The sequence below is a fragment of the Hypanus sabinus genome, chromosome 10 (assembly GCF_030144855.1).
Source record: "Hypanus sabinus isolate sHypSab1 chromosome 10, sHypSab1.hap1, whole genome shotgun sequence".
NCBI classification, from domain to species: domain Eukaryota; kingdom Metazoa; phylum Chordata; class Chondrichthyes; order Myliobatiformes; family Dasyatidae; genus Hypanus; species Hypanus sabinus.
Genome location: NC_082715.1, coordinates 113492562 through 113516831, shown reverse-complemented (window position 1 = coordinate 113516831; position 24270 = coordinate 113492562). Strand labels below are relative to the sequence as shown.

At 40.8% G+C, this 24270-nt stretch overlaps 1 protein-coding gene across 2 annotated transcripts in view; it reads right to left on the bottom strand.

The window, feature by feature from the left end:
* LOC132400996 (coiled-coil domain-containing protein 177-like) overlaps nucleotides 1-24270 on the bottom strand; it is a 63355-nt gene that overhangs the window by 26909 nt on the left and 12176 nt on the right. For both annotated transcript variants that reach the window (XM_059982680.1, XM_059982679.1), the window contains exon 2: nucleotides 14752-15331. In XM_059982680.1, coding sequence (XP_059838663.1) covers nucleotides 14752-15331 — 580 coding nt within the window. The remainder of the gene's footprint in view (nucleotides 1-14751; nucleotides 15332-24270) is intronic.

Sequence of the window (24270 nt, the reverse complement as noted above, 5' to 3'; positions counted from 1 at the left end):
TCAAAAACCTATACAAAAGGTGTCGGCTTATACAAAGGTAACATGAAAAAGTCACTTTTTTAACTTTGAAAATGGGGGATCGGGTTATACTCCGGAATATACAGTAGTTGAGTGTACCATGGAAATGGGGGGAGGGGGTGCTGCAGTAAATAGGGCATGGGCGCACAATTTAGATAAGTATTTGCCACAGTATTTGTTTTGTCCCGCCACTTCAGGCACACAGTTTATATAAGTATTTGTAACTGAGTGTAGCTTGAAAGGTTTACTGAATGTTTAATATCGGTCTTGATTTGTAAATAATAGTGAGCATTAATAGTGAGTATCTTCTGTCCCCATTAACCTAATTTTACACAACAGGTGGACAAGGTCCTTAAAAGATACTTTGCTTCAGTATTCACCAGTGAGAGGGATCAATGAACATGACATCAGTGCAGAACAGAGTGATATGCTGGAACATGTCAACGTTAAGGAAAAGAGTGTACTAGAACTGTTGAAAAGCAATAGGATAGATAAGTCCCCCGAACCAAATGGGATATAGCCCAGGTTAGTAGTGGAAGCGAGGGAAGAGATTGTTATACCATTGGGGATGTTCTTATGTCCTCAATGGAACAGCAGTAGTACTAGATGATTGGAGGATGGCAAATGTTATTCCTTTGTTCAAGTAAAGTCCTGGGACAGTGAGTTTTATGTCAGAGGTGGGCAAGCTATTGGAGAGTATTCTTAGAGACAAGATTGAGATCTGGAGAAGCATAGTCTGATTAGTTTAGTTCAACATGGCTTTGTGACAAGCAGGTCATGCCTCATGAGCCTGATTGAATTATATGAGGAAGTGACAAAGTACAAATTGAAGGCAGAATACAAGATTAATGACAGGATTCTTAACAGTGTGGAGGAAGGAAGGAATTTTGTGGTTCATGTCCATAGATCCCTCAAAGTTGCTGTGCAAGTTGATAGGCTGGTTAAGGAGGTATATGGTGCGTCGGTCTTCATTAGTCAGGGAATTGTCTTCAAGAGCCGTTCAAGGTTCTGCAGCTCTATAAACCTCTGGTTAGACCACACTTGGAGTACTGTGTTCAGTTCTGGTCACCTTATTGTAGGAAGAATACAGAAACTTTAGATAGGGTGCAGAGATTTACCAGAATGTTATCTAGATGAGAGAGCATGTCTTATGAGGATATGTTGAGCAAGCTAAAATTATTCTCTTTTAAGTGAAGGAGGATGAGAGCTGACTTGATAGATGTGTACAAGATGAGAAGAGGCATACACAGAGAGGACAGCTAGAGACTTATTCCCAGGGTGGAAATGGCTAATATGGGGGAGGGGCATAACTTCAAATTATCTGAAGGAAAATATAAGGGGGATATCAGAGGTAGTTTTTTTAAAACAAGGAGTGGTAGGAACATGCTGCCAGGAGTGGTAGTAAAGGCAGATAGATTATAAGCACATGGATGTAAAAGGAAATAGAGGGCTATGTGAGAGGGAAGGGTTAAATTGATCTTGTAGTTAAACATCATGGGCTGTACTGTTCTATGTTCTGTACTATCCCCAATTACAACTACATATCTCTTCTCTTCCTGAATGGTTCCCTGAACCAGGGTGCCATGTTTGGTTGCTCATACTTTACAGCCCCACTCTCATCCTCACAGAGAGCAGCAATCTCAGATCTGTCGGGCAACCTCAAGGGCTGAAGTTTCTTGTGGATTCTTCCTACCTGCCTTTCTTACGGTCATGCCCTCGTGGCTCTGGGCACAGTCCAAATTTGAAGCGGTTAACCTAATGGATGTGTCGGCCTCCTGAAACACAGTATCCAAATAACTCTCCATTTCCTCGAAGCATCGCAGTATCTGAAGCTCAGATTCCAGGTCACCAACTTTGAACACCGTTCCTCAAGCAAACAACACTTGCTGCCGATGGGGTCATCAAGAACTATGAAGTCCATCATGCTCCTACAACATACAAGATTCTGTATCTCTACCTCATTTAGATGCTCCTACAACATACAAGATTCTGTATCTCTACCTCATTTAGATGCTCCTACAACATACAAGATTCTGTATCTCTACCTCATTTAGATGCTCCTACAACATACAAGATTCTGTATCTCTACCTCATTTAGATGCTCCTACAACATACAAGATTCTGTATCTCTACCTCATTTAGATGCTCCTACAACATACAAGATTCTGTATCTCTACCTCATTTAGATGCTCCTACAACATACAAGATTCTGTATCTCTACCTCATTTAGATGCTCCTACAACATACAAGATTCTGTATCTCTACCTCATTTAGATGCTCCTACAACATACAAGATTCTGTATCTCTACCTCATTTAGATGCTCCTACAACATACAAGATTCTGTATCTCTACCTCATTTAGTTAGTTGCAATTTGGTATACAAGAAAACCTGTTCCTACCTGCTATTCACCTGCATCTCCTTGCTGAAGCCTCTTGAGCCATAGCCTCAAACTCCAACACTGCCACAAACTCCACACAATGGCTGATCCAAAATGGCCTCTGCCCTTTCTCACCAAACTCTCAGTTTCCCCACTCCGTCGACTCACACACTAGGGGGAGTCTATATTTAGATTCCCCTACCCTAGGGAAAAGAGTGCAGCTCTTTAACTTATCTTTGCCCTTCATGATTGTATTAACCTCTGTAAGATCAGCTCTCGTTCTCCTGTGTTCCAGGAACAAAAAGTCCTAGTCTGTCCAGCCTCTCCTTATAACTCAAATGCATGAAAGGAACAAAGAAATTGAATCCTGTTTACAGAGCACGGTGAGAGGAGGCTCTTTGGAGCATGAACACTGCCATGATCCAGTTAATGATGTTAAATGATGAATAAGCTACATTAGCCTATTTCATCAGGCAACAAAATCATGGCTCATCATCTTCACTTTCCTACTTGATCCACCAGTGGTGTTCCCAACATCAACAGCGGAGAGGGCAGTGGGGATGGGGAGAGGCCACTAAACCCACTGAGTTTAGTTATTTAGACAGTCAATCCCATTCCTTTAGAGGTCTGCAAATTATTTTCCATCAGATACATATACAATTCTCTTATAAATCATGTTTCACCTCCTTTCAAGCAGCAGTTTCTGGGTCATAGATATGCACTAACTTAGAAAAACCACTATTTTCTCCTCATACACAGCATATGATGCCTATCCATCATTTAGAATCTGTTAAAGTAAAACCAGTCTTTGTACTAATCAAAGACCACACAGATGCTACAAGTCTGAAATAAGATACTACAAGTACTCAGCAAGTCGGGGAGTATCTGTTCATAGAGAAACAAAGTTAACATTTCAGCCTATTAATCCATTATCTGAGCCAGGGAAAGGTGTAAAGCAACCACATTTAAGTTGTGGAGAATTAGTAGGGATGGGAATACAAATTATGAGACTCTGGAAAACTGGAATACCCTCATTCAAAATAGGTGGTAAGGGTAAGAGTATCAGATAGAAGGGAAATATTATTTAAAAAGGTAATTGACAAGATGTCAAATATAAGGTGACTTTACAAGCTTGTGATGTTAGAGGTAATGCATTAAGACATGGCTAACCAGCAGGGAGCTGCAAGTAGGAATAAGGGGGTAAATTTCAGGTTAGCAATTTATAATCACAGCAGTGCAGGTGCTGCAGGGATCAGTGCAGGACCACACCCATTTACAGTACATCTCTGATTTAGTATATTGTTTCCTTCCTCTGTCACCAAATTCGTGAATGATACAATAGTAGGGAGAAAGGCAGGCTGTGAAAAGGATACAGTATCTAAAAGAAAGCTAATAGGTTAAACTAATGGGTGAAAACATTGGTAAATGGACCATAATATGGGAAATGGTGAAATTGTTTACTTTGGAAAGAACAATGATAAAAAAATTATCCAAAACTGAGCACAGAAGGGATTTGGATCTTATCATAATGAAACACAGTCAGCTGTCAAAGAGCAAGGCAGAAAGAGCCCTCATTACAGGATGGTAATGGAAAGTTCTTGCTGGCTGGTGGTGTGGTGGCATCAGCACCGAACCGCAAGGAGAATAATCCCAAGTCTGAATCTGGCCAGCTCCCAGCATGCTTTCTGTCCACGCTGTCTCAGCCATGTTAAAACAGCAAAAATGCTGCTTGATGCGCCACAAACCGCAAAGAGTAACAACAATAGAAAGCTCACTTTTAGTACAAAGGGTTGGAGTATAAAAGTAAGTTCGTTTTACTGTAGCAGTACAAAGCATTAGTGAGACTACATCCTGAAACTGTTACAGTTTGGGTTCTCTAATTTTTGTTTTCTCTTCCAATACCAGTACAAGTAGCCAAAGTCTGTGCTACCCATCTTATATGGAAACTGCACATACTATCTGTAATAAATATTAACGACCAGGAACTCAGTCTAGTGTCTAAAAACTTAAAAACTTTCTTAGGTGATCCCTTGTGATTTAAGATAACCTCTCTCCACTAGAGTTTTGATTATTGTACAGTCTTCCTGTTGTTTGTATTCAGCCCCCAAATGCTAGAAGAGAGATTCAAATTATTTGGTGTGTCCCCAGATGCCTTTCCATTAGATTGAGTAGTTTCGGGGCTGTGATTTTCCCAAGTCAGTTACCTTTGAGGATGTCCTTCAAGTGACTCCTCTGCCCTCTTGGAGGTTGCCTGCCCAGGCAGAGGAGAACGCTTGTTCCAGAAGCCTAATGTCAGTGTCTGGCAAGAGGATGATAAAACCACCCAGAGGAGGCTGATGGTCTTTAAAGCCTGAATTCTGGGAATGTTGGCCTGGCAATGAAAGGGAACACCGGCTTATCTCTCCCAATTTGGAGGATTTTGCAGAGACAGTATTGGTGATTCAGTAGCTTGAAGTCCAATATCCATAATGAACATACAGTACTGTGCAAAAGTCTTAGGCACCCTAGATTTTTAATATAAATTTTAGACATTTATTTTTTGTCTTCTGCATTAGTGTGTAAGTAGAGAAGAGCAATTTTTAGATTACCAAGCAATCATTTTCCAAAAAATTAAGTGTTAGTGATTTATTGTATTTTGTTAAAGAAAATAACATATTAAGCAGTAGATCACTTTTCAAATAAAAACTTGATTACTTTGAAGATGTACAGCCCAGTGCATGATTAAACAAAGATAACAAACAGGTGCTAATGATCAATGACATAATGAGTTGAATGAACTAAACTGATTAACTGAAACAGAAACAGGTGCAGAAGGAATCAAACAAGTCAAGGACAACCAAACTAAAAGGTGAAGATGTGACATTTTAACCTTCAAATTCCTACATCATGGCAAAAATGAGCATAGCAACAAGACACTATGTTGGAGTATAAGCTTGTGATGTTAGAGGTAATGCATTAAGACATGGCTAACCAGCAGGGAGCTGCAAGTAGGAATAAGGGGGTAAATTTCAGGTTAGCAATTTATAATCACAGCAGTGCAGGTGCTGCAGGGATCAGGATTGGTCCCCTAGAGAATCAAAGTGGACAACTATGTGTGGAGCCGAAAGAGATGGGGGAGATTTTGAACAATTTCTTTTCTCCGGTATTCACTAAGGAGAAGGGAAACAAGTAGGGTAGTTATGGAAACTATGATGATTAAAGAAGAGGAAGTACTGGCGCTTTTAAGGAATATAAAAGTGGATAAGTCTCTGGGTCCTGACAGGATTTTCCCTAGGACCTTGAGGAAAATTAGTGTAGAAATAGCAGGGGCTCTGACAGAAATATTTCTGTCCTGCATCAGCATGGTCTCTCACAAGCAGGAATTTCACAGCAGACAGGAGTTGCAATATCTGCTGTCCAAGCTCTTCTGAAGAAGCACAAAGAAACAGCAAAGTTCAGGTCTATACATGTAATGGTTGGTCATGGAAGCTGAGTGCAAAAAACAAGAGATATATCAAACTGACATCTCTTTTAAATCTGGCACTGCTATCAGAACTCACAGAAACCACTGACACCCAATACACCCCTTTACAGTCCAGAGAAGTCTTGTCAGAAGTGGCCTTCATGGAACAGTTGCTGCCAAAAAAAGCTATTCCTCCAAAGTGGAAACAAAGCCAAGAGACTCACCTATGCACAAAAACACAAGGGCTGTGGTACTGAACAATAGCAGCAAGTTCTCTGGACTGATAAGGCAAAATTTGAAATATTTAGCTCATAACAGGAGCCAGTTTGTCTGTAGAAGAGCTGAAGAGTGCTACATGGATGAGTGTCTGCATCCAACAATGAAGCACAGCAGAGGTTGCTTGCCGGTTTGGGACAGCACCTCAGCAAATGGAGTTGGTGATCTGGTCAGAATTAACAAAATCCTCAATGCTGAGAAGTACAAGCAAATTCTCAACCATCATGCAATACCATCAGGGAGGCATCTGATCAGTCTCAACTTCATTCTGTAACAGGACAATGACCCCAAACACATGGCCAAAACATCACAGACGACCATCTACAGCGAAAAAAAGAACAAGGAGTTCTGTAACAGATGATACGGTCTCCACAGAGCCCTGATCTCAACATCATTGAGGCTGCATCATCAAGACAGAAGCAAGTGAGATAGCTGAAGTCTGCAGGATGGTGGTAAGTTCTTCAACCTATCAGCTGATTTTCATACAAAAATGCACAGCAGTGTACCTAAGAGAATTGATGCAGCTTTACAGGTAAAGAATGGTCACACCACATACTGATTTTATTTAGTTTTTTACTGTTTAATTTTCTTTACAGTAACATTTTTTATATTTCAAAACTATGTTATTTTAGAAAGCATCTTTGCTTTACATTTTTTTAAACATGTGCCTAAGACTTTTGCACAGTACTGTAGGAGGCAGGGGTCATTGCTACTCAGTAGATCATGAGCTCAGTATATCAGTGCTATGTTTGAAATCACATTGTTTGGATTTTATTCATTAGAGTTAGAAGAATGAGATGTGCTCTTAATAAAACATAAGATTAGAAGGGAAACTTCAAATTCTGACATGCCCCTAATAGTTACCTAGAACCAGGAAGTACAGATTTAAGAAAAATAGGAGTCAGTCATGTAAGAGTGGTTGGGAATGTGTTGGAGTCTATTATTAAGGATGAGGTTTTGGGGTACTTGGATACTAATGATAAGTGAAAATCAGCATGGTTTCTGTAAAGGGGAATCTTGCCTGACAAATCTGTTAAGAATTCTTCAAGGAAGTAACAAGCAGGGTGGACAAAGGAGAGGCAGTGGATGTCATTTAACTGCATTTTCATTTGATAAGGTGCCACACAAGGCTGCTTAACAAGATAAAATCCTGTGGTGTTGCAGGAAAGATACTGGCATAGATACAGGAGACCATAAGATATAGGAGCAGAAGTAGGCCATTTGGCCCATCAAGTCTGCTCCAGCATTCAATCATGGGCTGATCCAATTCTTTCAGTCATCCCCACTCCCCTGCCTTCACCCCATACCCTTTGATGCCCTGGCTAATCAAAAACCTATCTATCTCTGCCTTAAGTACATCCAATGACTTGGCCTCCACAGCCGCTTGTGGCAGCAAATTCCAGATTTACTACCACCTGACTAAAGTAATTTCTCCACATCTCAGTTCTAAAAGGACATCCTTCAATCCTGAAGTCGTGCCCTCTTGTCCTAGAATCCCCTACCATGGGAAATAACTTAGCTATTTCTAATCTGTTCAGGCCTTTTAACATTCAGAATGTTTCTATGAGATCCCCCCTCATTCTCCTGAACTCAAGTGAATACAGACCAAGAACTGCCATAAGGTAACCCTTTCATTCCTGGAATTATTCTCATGAATCTTCTCTGAACCCTCTCCAATGTCATTAAATCCTTTCTAAATTAAGGAGCCTAAAACTGCAGACAATACTCCAAGTGTGGTCTCTCGAGTGCCTTATAGAGCCTCAACATCACAACCCTGCTCTTATATCCTATACCTCTAGAAATGAGTGCCAACATTGCATTCGCCTACTTCACAACCGACTCAATCTGGAGGTTAACCTTTAGGGTATCCTGCACAAGGACTCCCAAGTCCCTTTGCATCTCTGCATTTTGATTTCTCTCCCCATCTAAATAATAGATTGCCCTTTTATTTCTTCCACCAAAGTGCATGACCATACACTTTCCCACATTGTATTTCATTTGCCACTTCTTTGCCCATTCCCCTAAACTATCCAAGACTCTCTGCAGGCTCAAGTGGCAGCAAGTGGGAATAAAAGGGGCCCTTCCAGGTTGGTTGCCGGTGACTAGTGGTGTTCCTCAGGGGTCAGTATTGGGCCTGCTACTTTTCACATTGTCAATTATTTGGATAATGGAATGGATGGCTTTGTGGTAAGGTTTGTGAATGATATTAAGATAGGTGGAGGAGTGGGTAGTGCTGAGGAAGCAATGTGATTGCAGCAGGACTTAGACAAATTGGAAGAATGGGCAAAAAAGTGGCAGATGGAATACAGTGTTTGGAAATGTTTGATAATGCATTTTGGTAAAAGGAACAATAGTGCAGACGATTATCTAAATGGGGAAAAGCTTCAAACATCAGTGGTGCAGAGAGACTTGGAAGTCCTCATGCAAGACTCCCAGAAGCTTAATTTACAGGTTGAGTCTGTGGTGAAGAAGGCAAATGCAATGTTGGCATTTATTTCAAGGGGATTAGAATATAAAAACAAGAAGATAATGATGAGGCTTTATAAGACACTAGTCAGGTCGCACTTAGTGTACTGTCAACAGTTTTGGGCCCCATATCTCAGTACGGATGTGTTGTCATTGGAGAGACTCCAGAGGACGTTCACGAGGATGATTCCAGGAATGAAGGGGTTAACAAACAAGGAGCGTTTGGCAGCTTTGGCCCTGTACTCACTGGAATTTAGAAGAATGTATGGGAATCTCATTGAAACCTACCGATTGTTGAAAGGAAGAGGTAAGGTGGACATGGAGAGGATGTTTCCTATGGTGGAGGTATCCAGGACTCGAGGGCACAGCCTCAAAATTGAGGGGTGACCTTTTCGAACAGAGGTAAGGAGGATTTTTTTTTAGCTGGAGAGCAGTGAATCTGTGGAATGCTGTGCCACATACTGTGGTGGAAGCCAAGTCCATGGGTATATTTAAGGCAGAAGTTGATAATTTCCTGATCGCTTCAGGCATCAAAGGATATGGCAAGAAGGTAGGTGTATCAAGTTGAGTGGGATCTGGGATCAGCTGTGATGGAATGACAGAGCAGACTTGATGGGCTGAATGGCCTAATTCTGCTCCGATGTCTTATGGTCAAAGACAAGGATAAGGATTTTTTTCTCTGTATGTAAATGTTCTACCTCAGAACTGCAGAGGCAGAATTGTTGAATATATTCAAAGGCAGAGATTGACAGACACTTAAGCCACAAGTCCATGGAGAAAGAAGTAAATGTTGTGTGGAGGCTAACATGGGATCTTAGTGAATGGTGGAGCAAGGCAGCTCATAGATGAATAGTCAATTCCTACTCTTGTTTCTCATGTTCTTATCACACCTTTCTTCCCCTGTATGCTCACTGGCAGTTTTGAATTTGCTTATCAAGATCTGATTCCCGAGAATTGAATTTTGTGATGGAGGTTGTTCAGTGTTCTGTATGTCAGGCAGTGGGTGTTTGACATTGTGTGGATGGGGCAGATTGGCAAATATATTTTAAGATCAAACCTGGTCATGCAGAGATGCTGCTGCCTAGGTTTTTACTTGAAAAATTTGCACTCGGAAGGTCACTCCACTGTGATCCTTAATGGATGGAATCCACAAAGAGATAGAAGCAAAACTTGAGGATTGTTGCTATAACTTTCCATGTGGGAGACTGCAGGGAACCGCTTTGTAATTATCACAAGCAGACTCTTAAGAAAAAGGAATATCAATGCAATAGCCAGACATTACATTAATTCTGAGAGATTGAACAAGGCTGGCCTCTATACCCAGGCATTGGGAAGAATATGGGATGATCTCAGTGTAATGTGCAAGATTCTAAAAGGAATTGTCAGGTATACCTTGGTTTTTAATTTTAGTTGGAGTCTCTAGATCCATGGGCATGGTCTCAGGATAATGGTTTGATAATGCACAAGTTGAATAGAAATTCCTTTACGTAGATGGAGAAAAGCAAACCTTTGATATTATCCACTCTGGAGAATGATGGATGTTCATCCACTGAATACATTCCAGACTGAAAGGTTGGACATTTAAGGAATTAGAGGATATGGGAATCAGTATAAAAAAGTGGACAAGATCAGCAAAGAGCCCTATTGCTTACATTTATGCTTCCATTCCTTAAATTATTTTGAGTACTACCATTAATCTGTTCAAAGTAGTATTTTTAAAAAGCCAACTGATGGATAGCTTTGAAAACACATTATTTATCAGTTTATGAATATGAAAGTTTCAGAATCTCTACACAAATCCCAATCTTGTGTTCTTGCATCTAATTATATAGAACTTAATAAAAACAGTTACTCTTTGAAGTCGAAAGTTCCCACCTGCTTCAAAAGGACAGCGGTCATACCAGTGCCTAGGAGCACGGTGAACTATTACCCAGCAACACTCACATCTACTGTGATGAAATGCTTTGAGTTTGGTCATGGCTACAATTAATCCTGCCTAAGCAAGGATTTGGACCTGCTATAGTTTGCCTTCCGCCACAATAGGTTACAATTTCACTGGTTCTCTACTTAGCCTTGGATCACCTGGATAACAGCAATAGTGACATCACAGGCTGTTGCTTATTGATTTCAACTCCGCACTCAACACCAGTATTAATTAACATGTTTCAACATATATTCTAGGCATCTGTAATTGGATCCTTGACTTCCTTAACAGAAGACCACAGTTAGTGTGGATCAGAAATAAAATCCCCTCCTCGCTGATGATCAACATAGGCGCAACTCAAGAATGTGTGGTTACTCTGCAGCTCCACTCTCTCTACACCAATGACCGTGTGGCTAGGCACAGCTCAAAGCATCTATAAATTTGCCCAAGATACAATGGCAGAACTTCAGTTGGTGACAAGGAGGCCTACAGGAGTGAGATGGATCAGCTAATTGTGTGGTATTGCAACAACAACTTAATGTCAATAAGACCAAGAAATTGATTGTGGACTTTAGGAAGGGAAGTCAGGAGAACACACACCAGTCATTGAGGGGTCAGCAGTAGAAGGGATGAACAGTTTCAAGTTCCTGGGGGTCAACTTCATTAAATATCTATTTTGGGTTCAACATATTGATGCAATTACAAAGAAGGCATACCTGCAGCTATACTTCTTTGTGAGCTTGAAGAGATTTGGTATACCACCAAAGACTCAAGCAATTTCTACAGATGCACTGTAGAGAGCATTCTAACTGGGTTGCACTCTCTGATATGGAGGTGCCACTGCACAGGATCAGAAAAGGCTACAAAGGGTCGCAAACTCAGCCAGGTCCATCCTGGGCACCAGCCTCCTCATCATCATGGAAACCTTTAAAATACAATGCCTCAAAAAGGCAGCATTTATCATTAAGGAACCCCACCACCCAGGACATGCCTATTTCTCATCGCTACCATTAAGGAAGAGCCTGAAGACACACAATCAATATTTTAGCAACAGCTTCTTTCCCTCACTTCCCCCTATCATCAGATTTCTGAACAGTTCATGCACCCAGGAACACTACCTATTTTACTTTTTTTGCACTTTTCTTATAGTAACTTAAAATAGTATTTTTATGTATTGCACTGTGCTGCTGGCACAAAATAACAAACTTCATGTCAGTAATAATAAACCCGATTCAGGTATCTTTCATCTAAACTTTAAAGTTACCTGCACAATATATTCTGCTAGGACATCAGATCTTTTTAGTTTTATTGAATTTAAAAATCATTAAAATACCAATTACCTTCTCATATTAACTAATCAACTGAATTACTAAGATCTGATGTCTATTCATGATGCTCAAAACTTTTCCCCATAAAGAGAAATCCACATTAAAATTTAAATGATTTTCTTTTATTTTCTCGACTGAATTTTAAACTGTAGAACATACTCATGCACTTGCACTGTTTCTGTTTTTGATTATTTAGTTTTTCAAAAATACAAATTGATTTGTTAACCATCACAAAACAATACATTTTCAAAACTATGTTTAATTGACCTTATACCAAATAAGTTAACAGTATGTTTCTAAGACATATTTTCCTCATCTCCTGGCTACATTGTCCTCATGCAATAATGTGATCAAGTCACAAGCTGACCCAATAAGACTTGCCAATTAAGATAAACTAATTGGAGCCCTATGGACTTCATTAGGTACTCTTATTGGATTATGTATGATGACTAAAACTCAGGTTTCTCTTTTAATCAGATTATGCACTTTGGTGGATGTGCTTGGCAATCAGCTATGTTTACATGCTCTAGAGGCCATAAATGAACAAAGAGAACCAGGAAACATATATACAAATAAACCCTTGGGTTTCGGCCCAAAATGTCATCACTACCTCCTCCCATAGATACTGTCTGGCCTGCTGAGTTCTGCCAGCATTTTGTGTTTTTTTAAATTTATTTCCAGCATCTGCAGATTCACTCGTGTTGCCTTTGAACTCACTACTGCGAAGCCTCTTCCAGTGATGCCTACACTGAAGAAATTCAGATCTTCTCTCCGACACTCCTGATGAAGGGTTTCGGCCCGAAACGTCGTCACTACCTCCTCCCATCCAGCATTTTGGTTTTTTTTTAGGAAACATATATCCTGTTTCATATGTAGTGTCAGTTGATAGCACCTGTGCCCCTCTCGTTCTCCACAGCCTCTACCATCTCCAAAGGGATGGTCCTACCCCCCAGCCCCCCGCTCTTCACTTTCCAGAGATCACTCCCTCCCTCACCATTCCCTTTTGCCCATTCATCACTCTCCACTCATCTCCCTCCCAGCATTTATTTCTCAAAATGGCCAAAGTGCTACCCCTGCCTATTCACCTCCATTCAGGACTAAAAACAGTCCTTCAAGTGAGATAACACTTCACCTGCAAATCTGCTGGGGATGTCTACTATGCCCCCCTCCCTTCCCCTCTTCTGCTATTCTACACTCTGACCCTTTTACCTCTTCTCATCCACCTATCTCCTCCTCCTTCCCTTTCTCCTATGGTCCACTCTCCTTTCCTATCAGATTCCTTCATCTTCAGTCCTTCACCTTTCACCAAGAAGGGTCTTGGCCCAAAACATCGATTGTTTGCTTATTTCCATGGATGCTTCCTGACCTACTGTGTTCCTCAAGCATTTTGTGAAGTTATTTTCTACATACCTGTTTAAAATAAAAACACTAAACCATGAATCAGTGAACATCTGCACAAAAGGAAAGAGCAGAGCTCCTTTACCTCTGGCCAAAAACCCTTTTGTTTTGCCTCTATCAAGGTAATGAATCTTGAGTTTTTTCCAGACTTGGTCTGTTCTGTGATCTGCTTTAAACTATGTATTGTTCCAATGTTCCCAAAGCGCCTCAGATTTCCTAAGTGGTGCAGCATTTGAGAAAAGTTTTGCAGTAGCTAGAAGCAGTGACTGACTGAACATTTTAGTTAAAAACTTAGTCATACTTAAATCAGTGTAATTCCATTTGATGGCAAACCCTCTGAGACAAAAATGTCACTGTCATGTCTACATAAGTCACAAAGATTTCAGTAAAGTGTGACTGCAAAATCTTCAGGTATGTAACCCTTGAAATGCTAATTGTTTTTTAAATAGGATAATGATTACTCTGAAAGATCATTTTACCATGACTTCCAACCAACTGTTGACATGACAAAAACTGTGGCAGCTTTTATGTTTCACTGCCCACTGACACATTCTGGGCTGGGTATTTCCAGCAAATTGTCTTTATTATGAAACTCAGGAAGTGTCAACAGTAAGAACACAACACTAAAATCAAGAACAAATGGAACTTGGGAATGGTAAATGTAAAAAGAGGGAGTATGTTAATAATTAATCTAATACAGCTCATGAGTTTGATCATTTATTGTGTGGAATGGTGCGTGGCCCAAGCTCTGGAATTTTGCCCAAGAAACTCTGGCTGCATCACTGCCTGGTATGGGAACTGTACCTTCCTTAATCGCAGTACTTTGCAGAGAGTGTTGAGGTCAGCCCAGCACATCTATAGTTGTGAACTTTCCATGATTCAGGACATGTACAAGGACAGGTGTATAAAAAGGGCCTGTAGGATCATTGGGGACTCAAGCCATCCCAACCACCATCTATTCCAGTTGCTACTATCTGGGAAGCAGTACCGCAGCATAAAAGCCAGGACCAACAGGCTCCCGGACAGCTTCTTCCACCAGGCCATCAGACTGATGAACTCACGCTGATTTGAGTGTACTCTATATTACATTGACTGTTCTATTTATTATAAATTACTATAATTTGTACATTGCACATTTAGATGGAGATGTAATGTAAAGATTTTTACTCCTCATCTATGTAAAGGATGTAATAAATAAAGTCAGTTCAAGTAAAAATAAATTCTATGATTTATGCTATACATAATTAACAGCATTGGAATAATCAATTTGCATAGGTCATACAGCATGAAGGGAGACCCTTCATCCCATGCTGATCATCAAGAAACTATCCACACCAATGATTCCGGTTAATGACAGGGGTCCCATGATATAAAAAAGGTTGGGAACCTCTGAACTAATCTCATTTACCAGCAGTCGGTTTCATTTGTATTTCCTCTACACTAACAGGCCTTGTGGCAAATGCAAAATCTCCACGAACACCATCACTAAATACTAAAAGGAAATATATTAATATGGTCACCTGCCAATACTTTTGATTAAGCCTTTCTGCCTCTCAGTTTCCTTCTTCATTTGTGCTAGTCTTTCTGCTCGCTTCAGTTTGTCCCAAAACTGTTGGGCTTTGAGACGCTTCTCCAGCCTCTCTTGCTCTTCCTGATGCTTAACCAGCATTAAAGCAGCAATCTTTCGATCACGTTCAGGAATGATTACATTGGACTCCCTTCGGATCTCACTGACCAGCTTGTCCAGTTTCCTTGCTGTGGCAGGGGACTGCCTTAAATCGCCAAGATTGGTGTTCCTTTGAAAATACCCAACCATACTGGTGTCCTTTGAATCTTTCCTTTTCACCTGGGCAGATGCTTGCCTATCTTCTGGCTGTTTACTTCCTTCTCTTGAAACAGCCCAATCAGATAATGCGCTCTTGTCATCTGCCAGAGGAACATTTGAAGAACTCTGTCCTTCATGGAGAGCATCCAAAACATAACTGTTGGGGAAACCTGATTCACTGGTAGATCTCTGAGCATCAAACTTTACAAAAGTTGGCAGGGGCGTTCTTCGAGTTTTTTCTTCCTCGATGATATGCTCTCTCTCTTCTCTGCACTCTGTAAAATTAACAGCAAATCATATTAATATCTATCTGGAGATCTGTAAAATAAGCATGTCAAAAATGCAACATGTTTCATGATCAAATCAACTCGCACCCTTCTGCAGTGAAAGACAAATCTCCTCAAGATGACTGAAAACCAATCTGCATCTGTACAGCAAATTGCATAGTTTCCCCAAGTTCCATTGCTTCAATGGTGTAAAAGCAGCTGCATCTTAAATACAGTACAATAACGTTTAAGAGGCATTTACACAAACATATGAACAGGCAATAGAGGCCCACAGAATATGTACAGTTGGCCCTCCTTATCCACGGATTCTGCATGCACGGATTCAACCAACTGCGGATCGGGAAAACCTGGAAATTCTCTCTCCAGCACTCGTTGTTTGAGCATGTAGAAACTTTTTTTCCTGTCATTATTCCCTAAACAATACAGCATTTACATTTACATAGCATTTACATTGTATTAGGTATTATAAGTAATCTAGAGATGATTTTAAAGTACAAGCAGTCCCTGGGTTATGAATGAGTACCGTTCCTGAGTCCATCTTTAAGTCGGATTTGAAGTCGAAACAGGTACATCCAATATTACTTAGCGTCAGTTAGTCAAACGTTTGTCTTAGTATATAGTATATATTTTACCTTTTTATGCATATTAAACACTTTAAAAATGTATGTTTCAATAATTAAACCACTGCGTTGCTTAGTAATAATTGTAGCTTTCATCGGAGCAGGGCCTTTCACATGCTCCATTAAAATTGTTCTGATCGTTGACCGACTGTAGCCTAACACTTTTCCAATGACCGATGGCTTTTCACCTCTTTCCGATCGCTTTATTATTTCCACTTTATTTTCGATCATGATTATGTTCATGAACAGAAACACTGCGGAGTCAGAGCTGCGCTGGGTCTTAAAAGTCCACCACACTAAGCCAGGTTAAATAAGGGACTTGAGCATCTGTTTTTTGGTATCTGCAGGGGGTCCCAGAATCAAACCCCCGCGGATAAGGAGGGCCGACTGTATAGGCAGATGGATTTGGCTAGACTGGCATCATTGTCCACACAGGCATGATATGCTGTCCTGCTGTATGGTCTTTCTCTTTTGTGCACCAAGAGTATGACTCACATTTTTTCACATTGTATTCCATATGCATATTCCCACTCACTCACTCAGCCTGTCTGTATCCCCATGAAGTCTCTTTACATTCCTCTTTTGAATTTCCAATCCAATCTAGTATGGTACCATTAACAAATTAGAAAACATGACATTCGGCTCCATTAGCCAAATTGATATTGATTACAAATGGCTGGGTCAAACATTGATCCTTGCAGGTACAGCTTGCCAAAAAAAAAAATCAGTTTATTACCACTCTTTACTTTCTGGTTGATCATCAATTCTCAATGCAGATCAGAATTTTATCCACAAATCCATCTCTAATTTTGTTGAATCTCCTGTATGAGGCTATTTCAGATGTTTTCCAAAAATCCAAAACTACATTAAAACCATTGGTTTACTTTCCACCTCCTCACTCCCACCCACCAAAGCTTACTGGTCCTCAAAGAACTCTAACAAATTAGTTAAACATGGGTTTATTATCATAAATCCACAAACACTCTGGTCAATCCTGTTACTCTTTTCAAGCTGTTTGGTTATTATATCCTTCACTTGCTTCTGCTTTTTTCCTACTGCTGACTTCAGGCTAACAGTATTTCCCATTTTCTATCTCCTTCCTATCTAAAATAATGCAGACTCAGTTGCTATCTTCTACTCCACAGGAAGAATTCCAAACTCCAATGAACATCTCAGCCCTGTGTTGAATAATTCAATATTTCATTCATCCTTCACAGAGGCCTAACTGGGCCTCAATTTAATGCACTGCCTAAAGCTGACACTTCCAAAAGGGCAACACTCTCTGAAAACAGTACCGAAACATCAACCTATATTTTGTGCACAACAGACTGAATCATTTGTGGAACCTTGAGTTTCACCCAGATGAAAGAGTTCATCTAGGAGAATTGTTTGACGGTTCTAGGCCTATAATATTAAGTCACTTTTATTGTCATAACTGCTGGTACAGTACACAGTAAAAACGAAATAACGTTCCTCCAGGACCATGGTGCTACATGAAACAACACAAAACTACATTAGACTTCAGACCTACACAGAACTACATAAAGTGCACAAAACAGTGCAAGACATTAGGCACAGTAAAGTGCAAATTACAAAAAAAAATAAATTATGTAAATGTAAACAATGTTTTAGCAGGAATTGAGAAAGAAATGAGCAAAAATTGCAAAGGGAGTGGAGTTCAGGTGTGTGTGTACACACACACACACACACACACACACGTGTGTATATATATATATATATATATATATATATATATATATATACATATATATATATATACACACACACATACATACAGACTCTGGGAATTCAGGATGGAACTCCAATGAAGTTTAGAAGGATAAGGGGGGTAAGGGGTAGCTCACTGAAACCTACTGGATACTGAAAGGCCTGGATAGAGTGGGTGGAGAGAGGACATTTCCAGTAGTGAGAGATTCTAGGATCCAAGAGCACAGCCTCAATTAAAAGGTCATTCCTTTAGAACTGACATTGTGTGAGCCGCCTTTCTGGAGGAGACTCTGGATTGCAGAGTGGGAGAGAGTTCACAAGAAGTGAGTGGAGGCAGTCAGGACGTCCCATGCACCACTTCCCAAGGAGACATTGTGGTGCGCATAATTAGGCACTTGGAAAGGGCCAATAAGAAATTGTTAGATTTGAGCAGTTTGACCATTGCATGAGAGGGCCAGTGTTTGAGTGGGGAGCTCAGGCTTTGGCAAGGAGAAGCGAGGGCTGCATGTAGATTTTTCTTCTTTTAATGGTTCTTTCTTTCTTTCTTTCTTATTGCACAATGGGGATACCAGGTAGAATAGTGGAATGCACCTCTTGTGGGATGTGGGAACGCAGGGAGTACTCCCTTACGACAGTAACTATAAGAAGTACATACAGCTGCAGCTTCTTTCAAATCGTGTTAAGGGACTGGAGTTGGAATTGGATGTAGGCTGAGATTGATTGACAGGACATACAGTAAGGTCGTTGCACTGAAGGTGCAGGACAAAGGTGACTATCAGGAGGGGTAAAGCAGATAGACAGCCACTGCAGAGTACCCCTGTGGCATTCTCCTTAACAACAGGTATATCACTTTGAATACCATTGCGAGAGGATGACCGAGCAGAGGACATACACAACGGTCAGGTCTCTAGCTCTGCAGCTCAGAAGGGGAGGGGAGAAAAGAGGAGTGCAGTAGTGATAGAAGATTCCATAGTTAGAAGAGCAGGCAAGAGATTCAATGGACATGAAAGAGACACCCGTAAGCTATATTGCCTCCCAGGTGCCAGGAAGGTCCATGGACTACGCCTAGGAGCAGAATTAGGCCATTTGGATGTCCTTCATTTCTGAGGCTGTTCCCTCTGGACTTAAACTCCCCACTATAGGAAACATCCTCTCCATATCCACTCTATCCAGAATATTCAATATGTTTAAGTGAGAACCCCACTCGTCGAAGTTTCAGTGATTACAGTCCCAAAGCCATCAAATGCTCCTCATTCCTGGGATCATTCTCGTGACCCTCCTCTGGACTCTCTCCAATGTCAGCACCTACTTTATGGGATAAGAGGCCCAACATTGCTCACAATACTCCAATGTCTTTTAAAGCCTCAGCATTCTCTGATCGGGTTCGCTGCATTCTGGAGGGGGACTCATGAAGTCAGAGGTCATGGTATGTAATTGGTACCAAGGTAGATAAAGGGAGGAGGTGCTGAAGAGATAATATAGGGAGTTAGCTAGAAAGATTTAAAGCAGGACCTCTAGGGTAGTAATCTCTGGATTGCTGCCTGTGCCACGCTCCAGAGAGGGTAAAAATAGGGACAGGCAGGTAGGCAGAAGGGGTGGGGTGGCTTTGTTGGTAAAAAAAAATTAAGTCAAATCCTTAGAAAGAGGTGACATAGGATCAGAAGATGTACAATCCTGGTGGGTACAGTGAAGAAAAAAGACCCTGATGTGAATTATATACAGGCTTCCAATTTACAACGGAAGATAGGAAAGGCGTGAAAAAAAGGCAATGTTATGATAGTCATAGGGGATTTCAATATAAAGAATAGATTGGGAAAGTCACGTTGGTGCTGGATCCCAAAAGATGGAATTTGTAGAAAGCCTACAAGATGGCTTTTTAGAGCAGCGAAAGGGGAAAGTGTTGTGTAATGACCCTGATTTGGTTAGGGAGCTTAAAGTAAAGGAGCATAACATGATAGAATTCACCCTGCAGTTTGAGAAAGATAAAGTCAGATATTAATATTACAGTGGAGAACAGAGAATTACAGAGGAGCAAGAGAAGAACTGGTCAAAGTTGATTGGAAGGGGACACTAGCAGAGATGATGGTAAGACAGCAATGTCTGGAGTTTCTAAAAGCAATTCGGAAGGTGCAGGACAGATACACTCCAAAGATGAAGAGGTTTTCTGAAGGGAGGATGACACAACCATGGCTGACAAGGGAAGTCAAGGACAGCATAAAAACAAAAGAGGGCATATAATACAGCAAAAAATAGTAAGAAGTTAGAGGATTAGAAAGCTTTTAAAAACCAACAGAAGAAAACTAAAAAAGCCACAAGGAAAGAAAAGATGAAATATGATATTAAGCTAGCCAATAATAAAAAAGAGGATAGCAAAAGCTAGAGTGGATATCAGACTGCTGGAAAATGTTACTGAAGAGGTAGTAATGGGGGACAAAGAAATGGTGGATGAACTTAAGTATTTTGCATCAGTCTTCAATGTGGAAGATACCAACAGCATACAAGAAATTCGAGAGTGTCGGGGCAGAAGTGAGTGTAGTCACTATTACTAAGGAGAAGGTGCTTGAGAAGCTGAAAGGTCAGAAGGTAGTTAAGTCACTTGGACCAAATGTAGTACACCACAGGGTTCTGAAAGAGGGAGCTGAAGAGACTGTGGAGGCAGAGTGGGAATATTTTAAATATTTTTAAAATATTTAATACTTAAATATTTTAAGTAAAATATACTTTTAAATATTTTTTAAAAATTAGAATGATTAGAGTTAGTTGCTCTGTCTGAGAATATATCAACGTAATATAACAGTTATCTATTCTTTCAATAGAAAAGTTATGGTAGTCAGCCTTTCTGCCTGTACTTACATGGATCAAATCAATTTCAAGTTTATTGTCATTTAACCAGACGTGTATAACACCAAACAAAACAAAGTTCTTCCAAACTAAGGTGCACAAAACAGTACATAAAACTCAAACATAAACAATAAGGTAATATTAACACAGATAAATCAACAAATAATAAGGTGCACGTCAGAAAGTAAACAATGTAATGTTACTTTCATACATGATGAAACTTAGTTGGTGGTAGGGAGTTTAGTAGTCCAAAGCCTGGAGGAAGACGCTGCTTCCCATCCTAACACTCCTTGTCCTAATGCTATGGTACCTTCTGCTTGATGGTACGGATCAAAGAAATTGCTGGATGGATGGGAGGGATCCTTAACAATGCTGAGGATCCTGCATACTTAGCACTCCTGTTGAGAGACCCCAGCAGTCCTCGCAATCCTTTGTAGGGTGTTGTGGTCAGATGCCTTGCAATCCCCATACCAGATGGTGATACAACTGGTCAGGATACTTTCAACAGTGCTCCTGTTAAAACTGGTTAGAATGAGTGATGGAGGGGGGTGGAGCCTCTCTCACCTCAATCTCCACACAAAGGGAGACAATGCTGTGCTTTCTCAGCTGAGGAGGTGACGTTGAGAGACCAGATGAGATCATCCATTATGAGCACTCCCAGAAACGTGGTGCTCCTAACTCTCTCCACAGAAGAGCCAGTTATGTGTAGTGAGGAATGGTCAGCCACAATCATCTCTTTAGTCTTGTCCACTAGAGGCTCAAATTGTTGTGCTCACACCATTCTACCAGCTGTTTTACCTCCTCCCTATACAAAGTCTTGTTGTCATTATTGATGAAGCCACCCACTGTTGTGTCATCAGTGAACTCGATGATTTGGTTTTTACTGGATCTAGCAATATAGTCAATCATTACCGAGGGGCACCGATGCTCAGCGTGATGGTTTTAAGAGATGTTGCTGCCAACGCAGACTGTGGTGTTTCTGTCAAGATGTCCAAAATCCAGACACAGACAGAATTGTTGAGACCCAGAATGGAGTGCAGAGGCTATGGTATCATCAATGAACCAATTTAAGCAATATATGAACTGGAAAGGGTCCATTGTAGCAGGAAGATGAGGTGATCCGTAATTAGCTGCTCAAAGTGCTTCATTATTGAAGTTAGTGCCACTGGACAGTAGTCATTAAGGCAGATTACTCTCAGTGTTATTCAAAAGAGAAAGCAGTCTGCTTTTCTGGTACCCATCACTATCCCAAACATTCATTCTTTCCACTACTGACACAGTGGCTACATCATGTATCATGTAGATACTCATCTGGGCTACTGCAGCATCACCTTTCAAAATCAATCTCTACAAAGAAGGATAAGAGTAGAGATCTTAACCTCAAGAGTTGTACAGCATAGAAACAGGCCCTTTGACCCATTGAATCTATGCCTACAATCATGCCTATCATGCAATCCCAGCTTTAATTTCATAGTCCTCTCTGCTCTACTTATTCAAGTACCTGCCCAGATGCCTCTTAAATCAAAGGTTTCAAAGGTATATTTAATGTCAGAGAAATGTATACAATATACATCCTGAAATGCTTTTTCTTTGCAGCCATCCACAAAAAGAGTGCCCCCAAAAAATGAATGAGTTAAGTGTTAGAACCCCAAAGTCCCCCACAGCTCCCCCCTCCCACGCATAAGCACTCAAGTATACAGCAAAGATACAGACTTGCAGTACCCCGAAGACTACTCGTTCAATGTAGGTATTGTCCCTGCCTTCATTACCTCCTCTGGAAACTCTTTCCAGAAACCAACCAGTTTTGTGTGAAATTTTACCCCTTAGATCCCCTTTAAACTTCCTGCTTCTCACCTTAAACCTACACCCTCTGGTTCTAGATATTTGCACGATAGAAGACTGGCTATCTACACTACCTATGCCACTCATAATTTTATATACCGCTATTATATTACCTCTCCGTTTCCTTTGCTCCAGGGAAAATGGACCCAGCCTATCTAATCTCTACTCATAACTCAAGTCCTTCAATCCTGGCAGCATCCTTCTGAATCTCTATTGCACTTTCTCTTACTCAGTCTCATTCTTCCTCCAGCATGGAAACTAGAAATGCACACAACATTCCCAATGTGCTCTCTTTAACATTTTGTATACTGACTGTAACATGAAATCTCAACACCACAGTTGATGAAGACACACATACTATATGCCTTCTCCACTACTCTTTCAACCTGTGTTGCCACTTTTAGGGAACTATGTACATGTAACCCTGGGTCTCTCTGTTCGACATGTCCCAGGGTCCTGCCAATTGGAGACTGTCAATAAATCCATCCTTCCCAGCAAAGCCCAGATCACCAAAAATAAATAGGAAACAGACATACTTAGTAACTGGTCAATACTTCTTGAGGATTCAGCAGTGGAACAAAGGGTATACCTACTGCCTCACCAGTCCAGCTACAAGATTCAATCCTATTCTCCAGTGCAGCTTTATGGACATTGCATATTCCCCCTATAACCACGTTGGCTTCTTCCCAATACTCCAGTTTCCCCACCACCCACCATCCCGAAGACATGAGAGTTGTACGTTTAATTGCCCACTGTAAGTTGTCCCCTAGTGTGTAGATAAATGGTAGAATCTGGAGATATTGATGGGACTATGGGTAGAATAAAAATTAAATAGCATAGGATTTGTGTGAACCCTCTGGGCATAAAGGTCTGTTTCTGTTCTGTGTTTCTTCTATGACTACTTTGAATATTCACTTTCCTCCACCAATGTACACTTGAGGCCAGAAATAACTTTTTCCACTCAAAAGGCTAAATCATTGGAATATTTTATCTCAGAGGGCTACAAATACTAAATCATTGAGGTGGAAGAACAGGTGCGATCTCAGGGTGTCATAGCAGGCCTTCTCAACTACTTTTTCTCATATTCTCGTTACAATGGTTTACAGAGTGTGGTATCTACAAAATGCACTACAATTCACCAAGTCTTTTTTGACCACACTTACTGAGTCCACAACCTCCGCCACCAGGTCACAGGCAGCAGATGCATGTGAATAAGCAGTAGTGTCCAGCCGAGTGATGTATGAATTACAGTGGAACTTGGAGGCGGTCTTGTTCACCACACACAGCCCACAGACGTTCCACTGGTACGTCATCACCACCTCCCCCCAATCTCCTTCAAGAGACACCCACAAAGAAATTGTTGGATGAATGGGACGGATCATTGACAATGCCAAATGTGCGGTGTATTCAGTGCTCCTGATAAATCTGATAGGTGAAAGACAGACTTCGATGAACCCCTCAGCAGACCTTGTAAGGGCTTCAGGTTAGATGCCTTGCAATTCCCATACCAGATGGTGATGCAGCTGGGCAGGAAACTCTCAATCATGCTCCTGTAGACATTGGTTAGATTTTGGTGGGGGGGGGGGATGAGGGAAGCCTCACTTGCCTCAATCTCCTGACAATATTATAACAATCTCTGCAATGGAAGGCAAGACCCCGGGAAGCACAATAAACTTTACCTGGTGAGTCAGATGCCAAACTATGCAATAGTAGCTGAATAATTGCCAGAGTTCTATCATAATGGGGTTCTGAGAGGAGACCAGAATTGAATGACTGAAAGTCTAAGCAGTGGAGGGAAATTAGAGATAAGGAGGAACAAGGACGTTGAAAACTTGCATGGTAAATGTAATGTTATGGTGTTGCCACAGTTCAATGAGCATTGGTGAGACAGCAAAA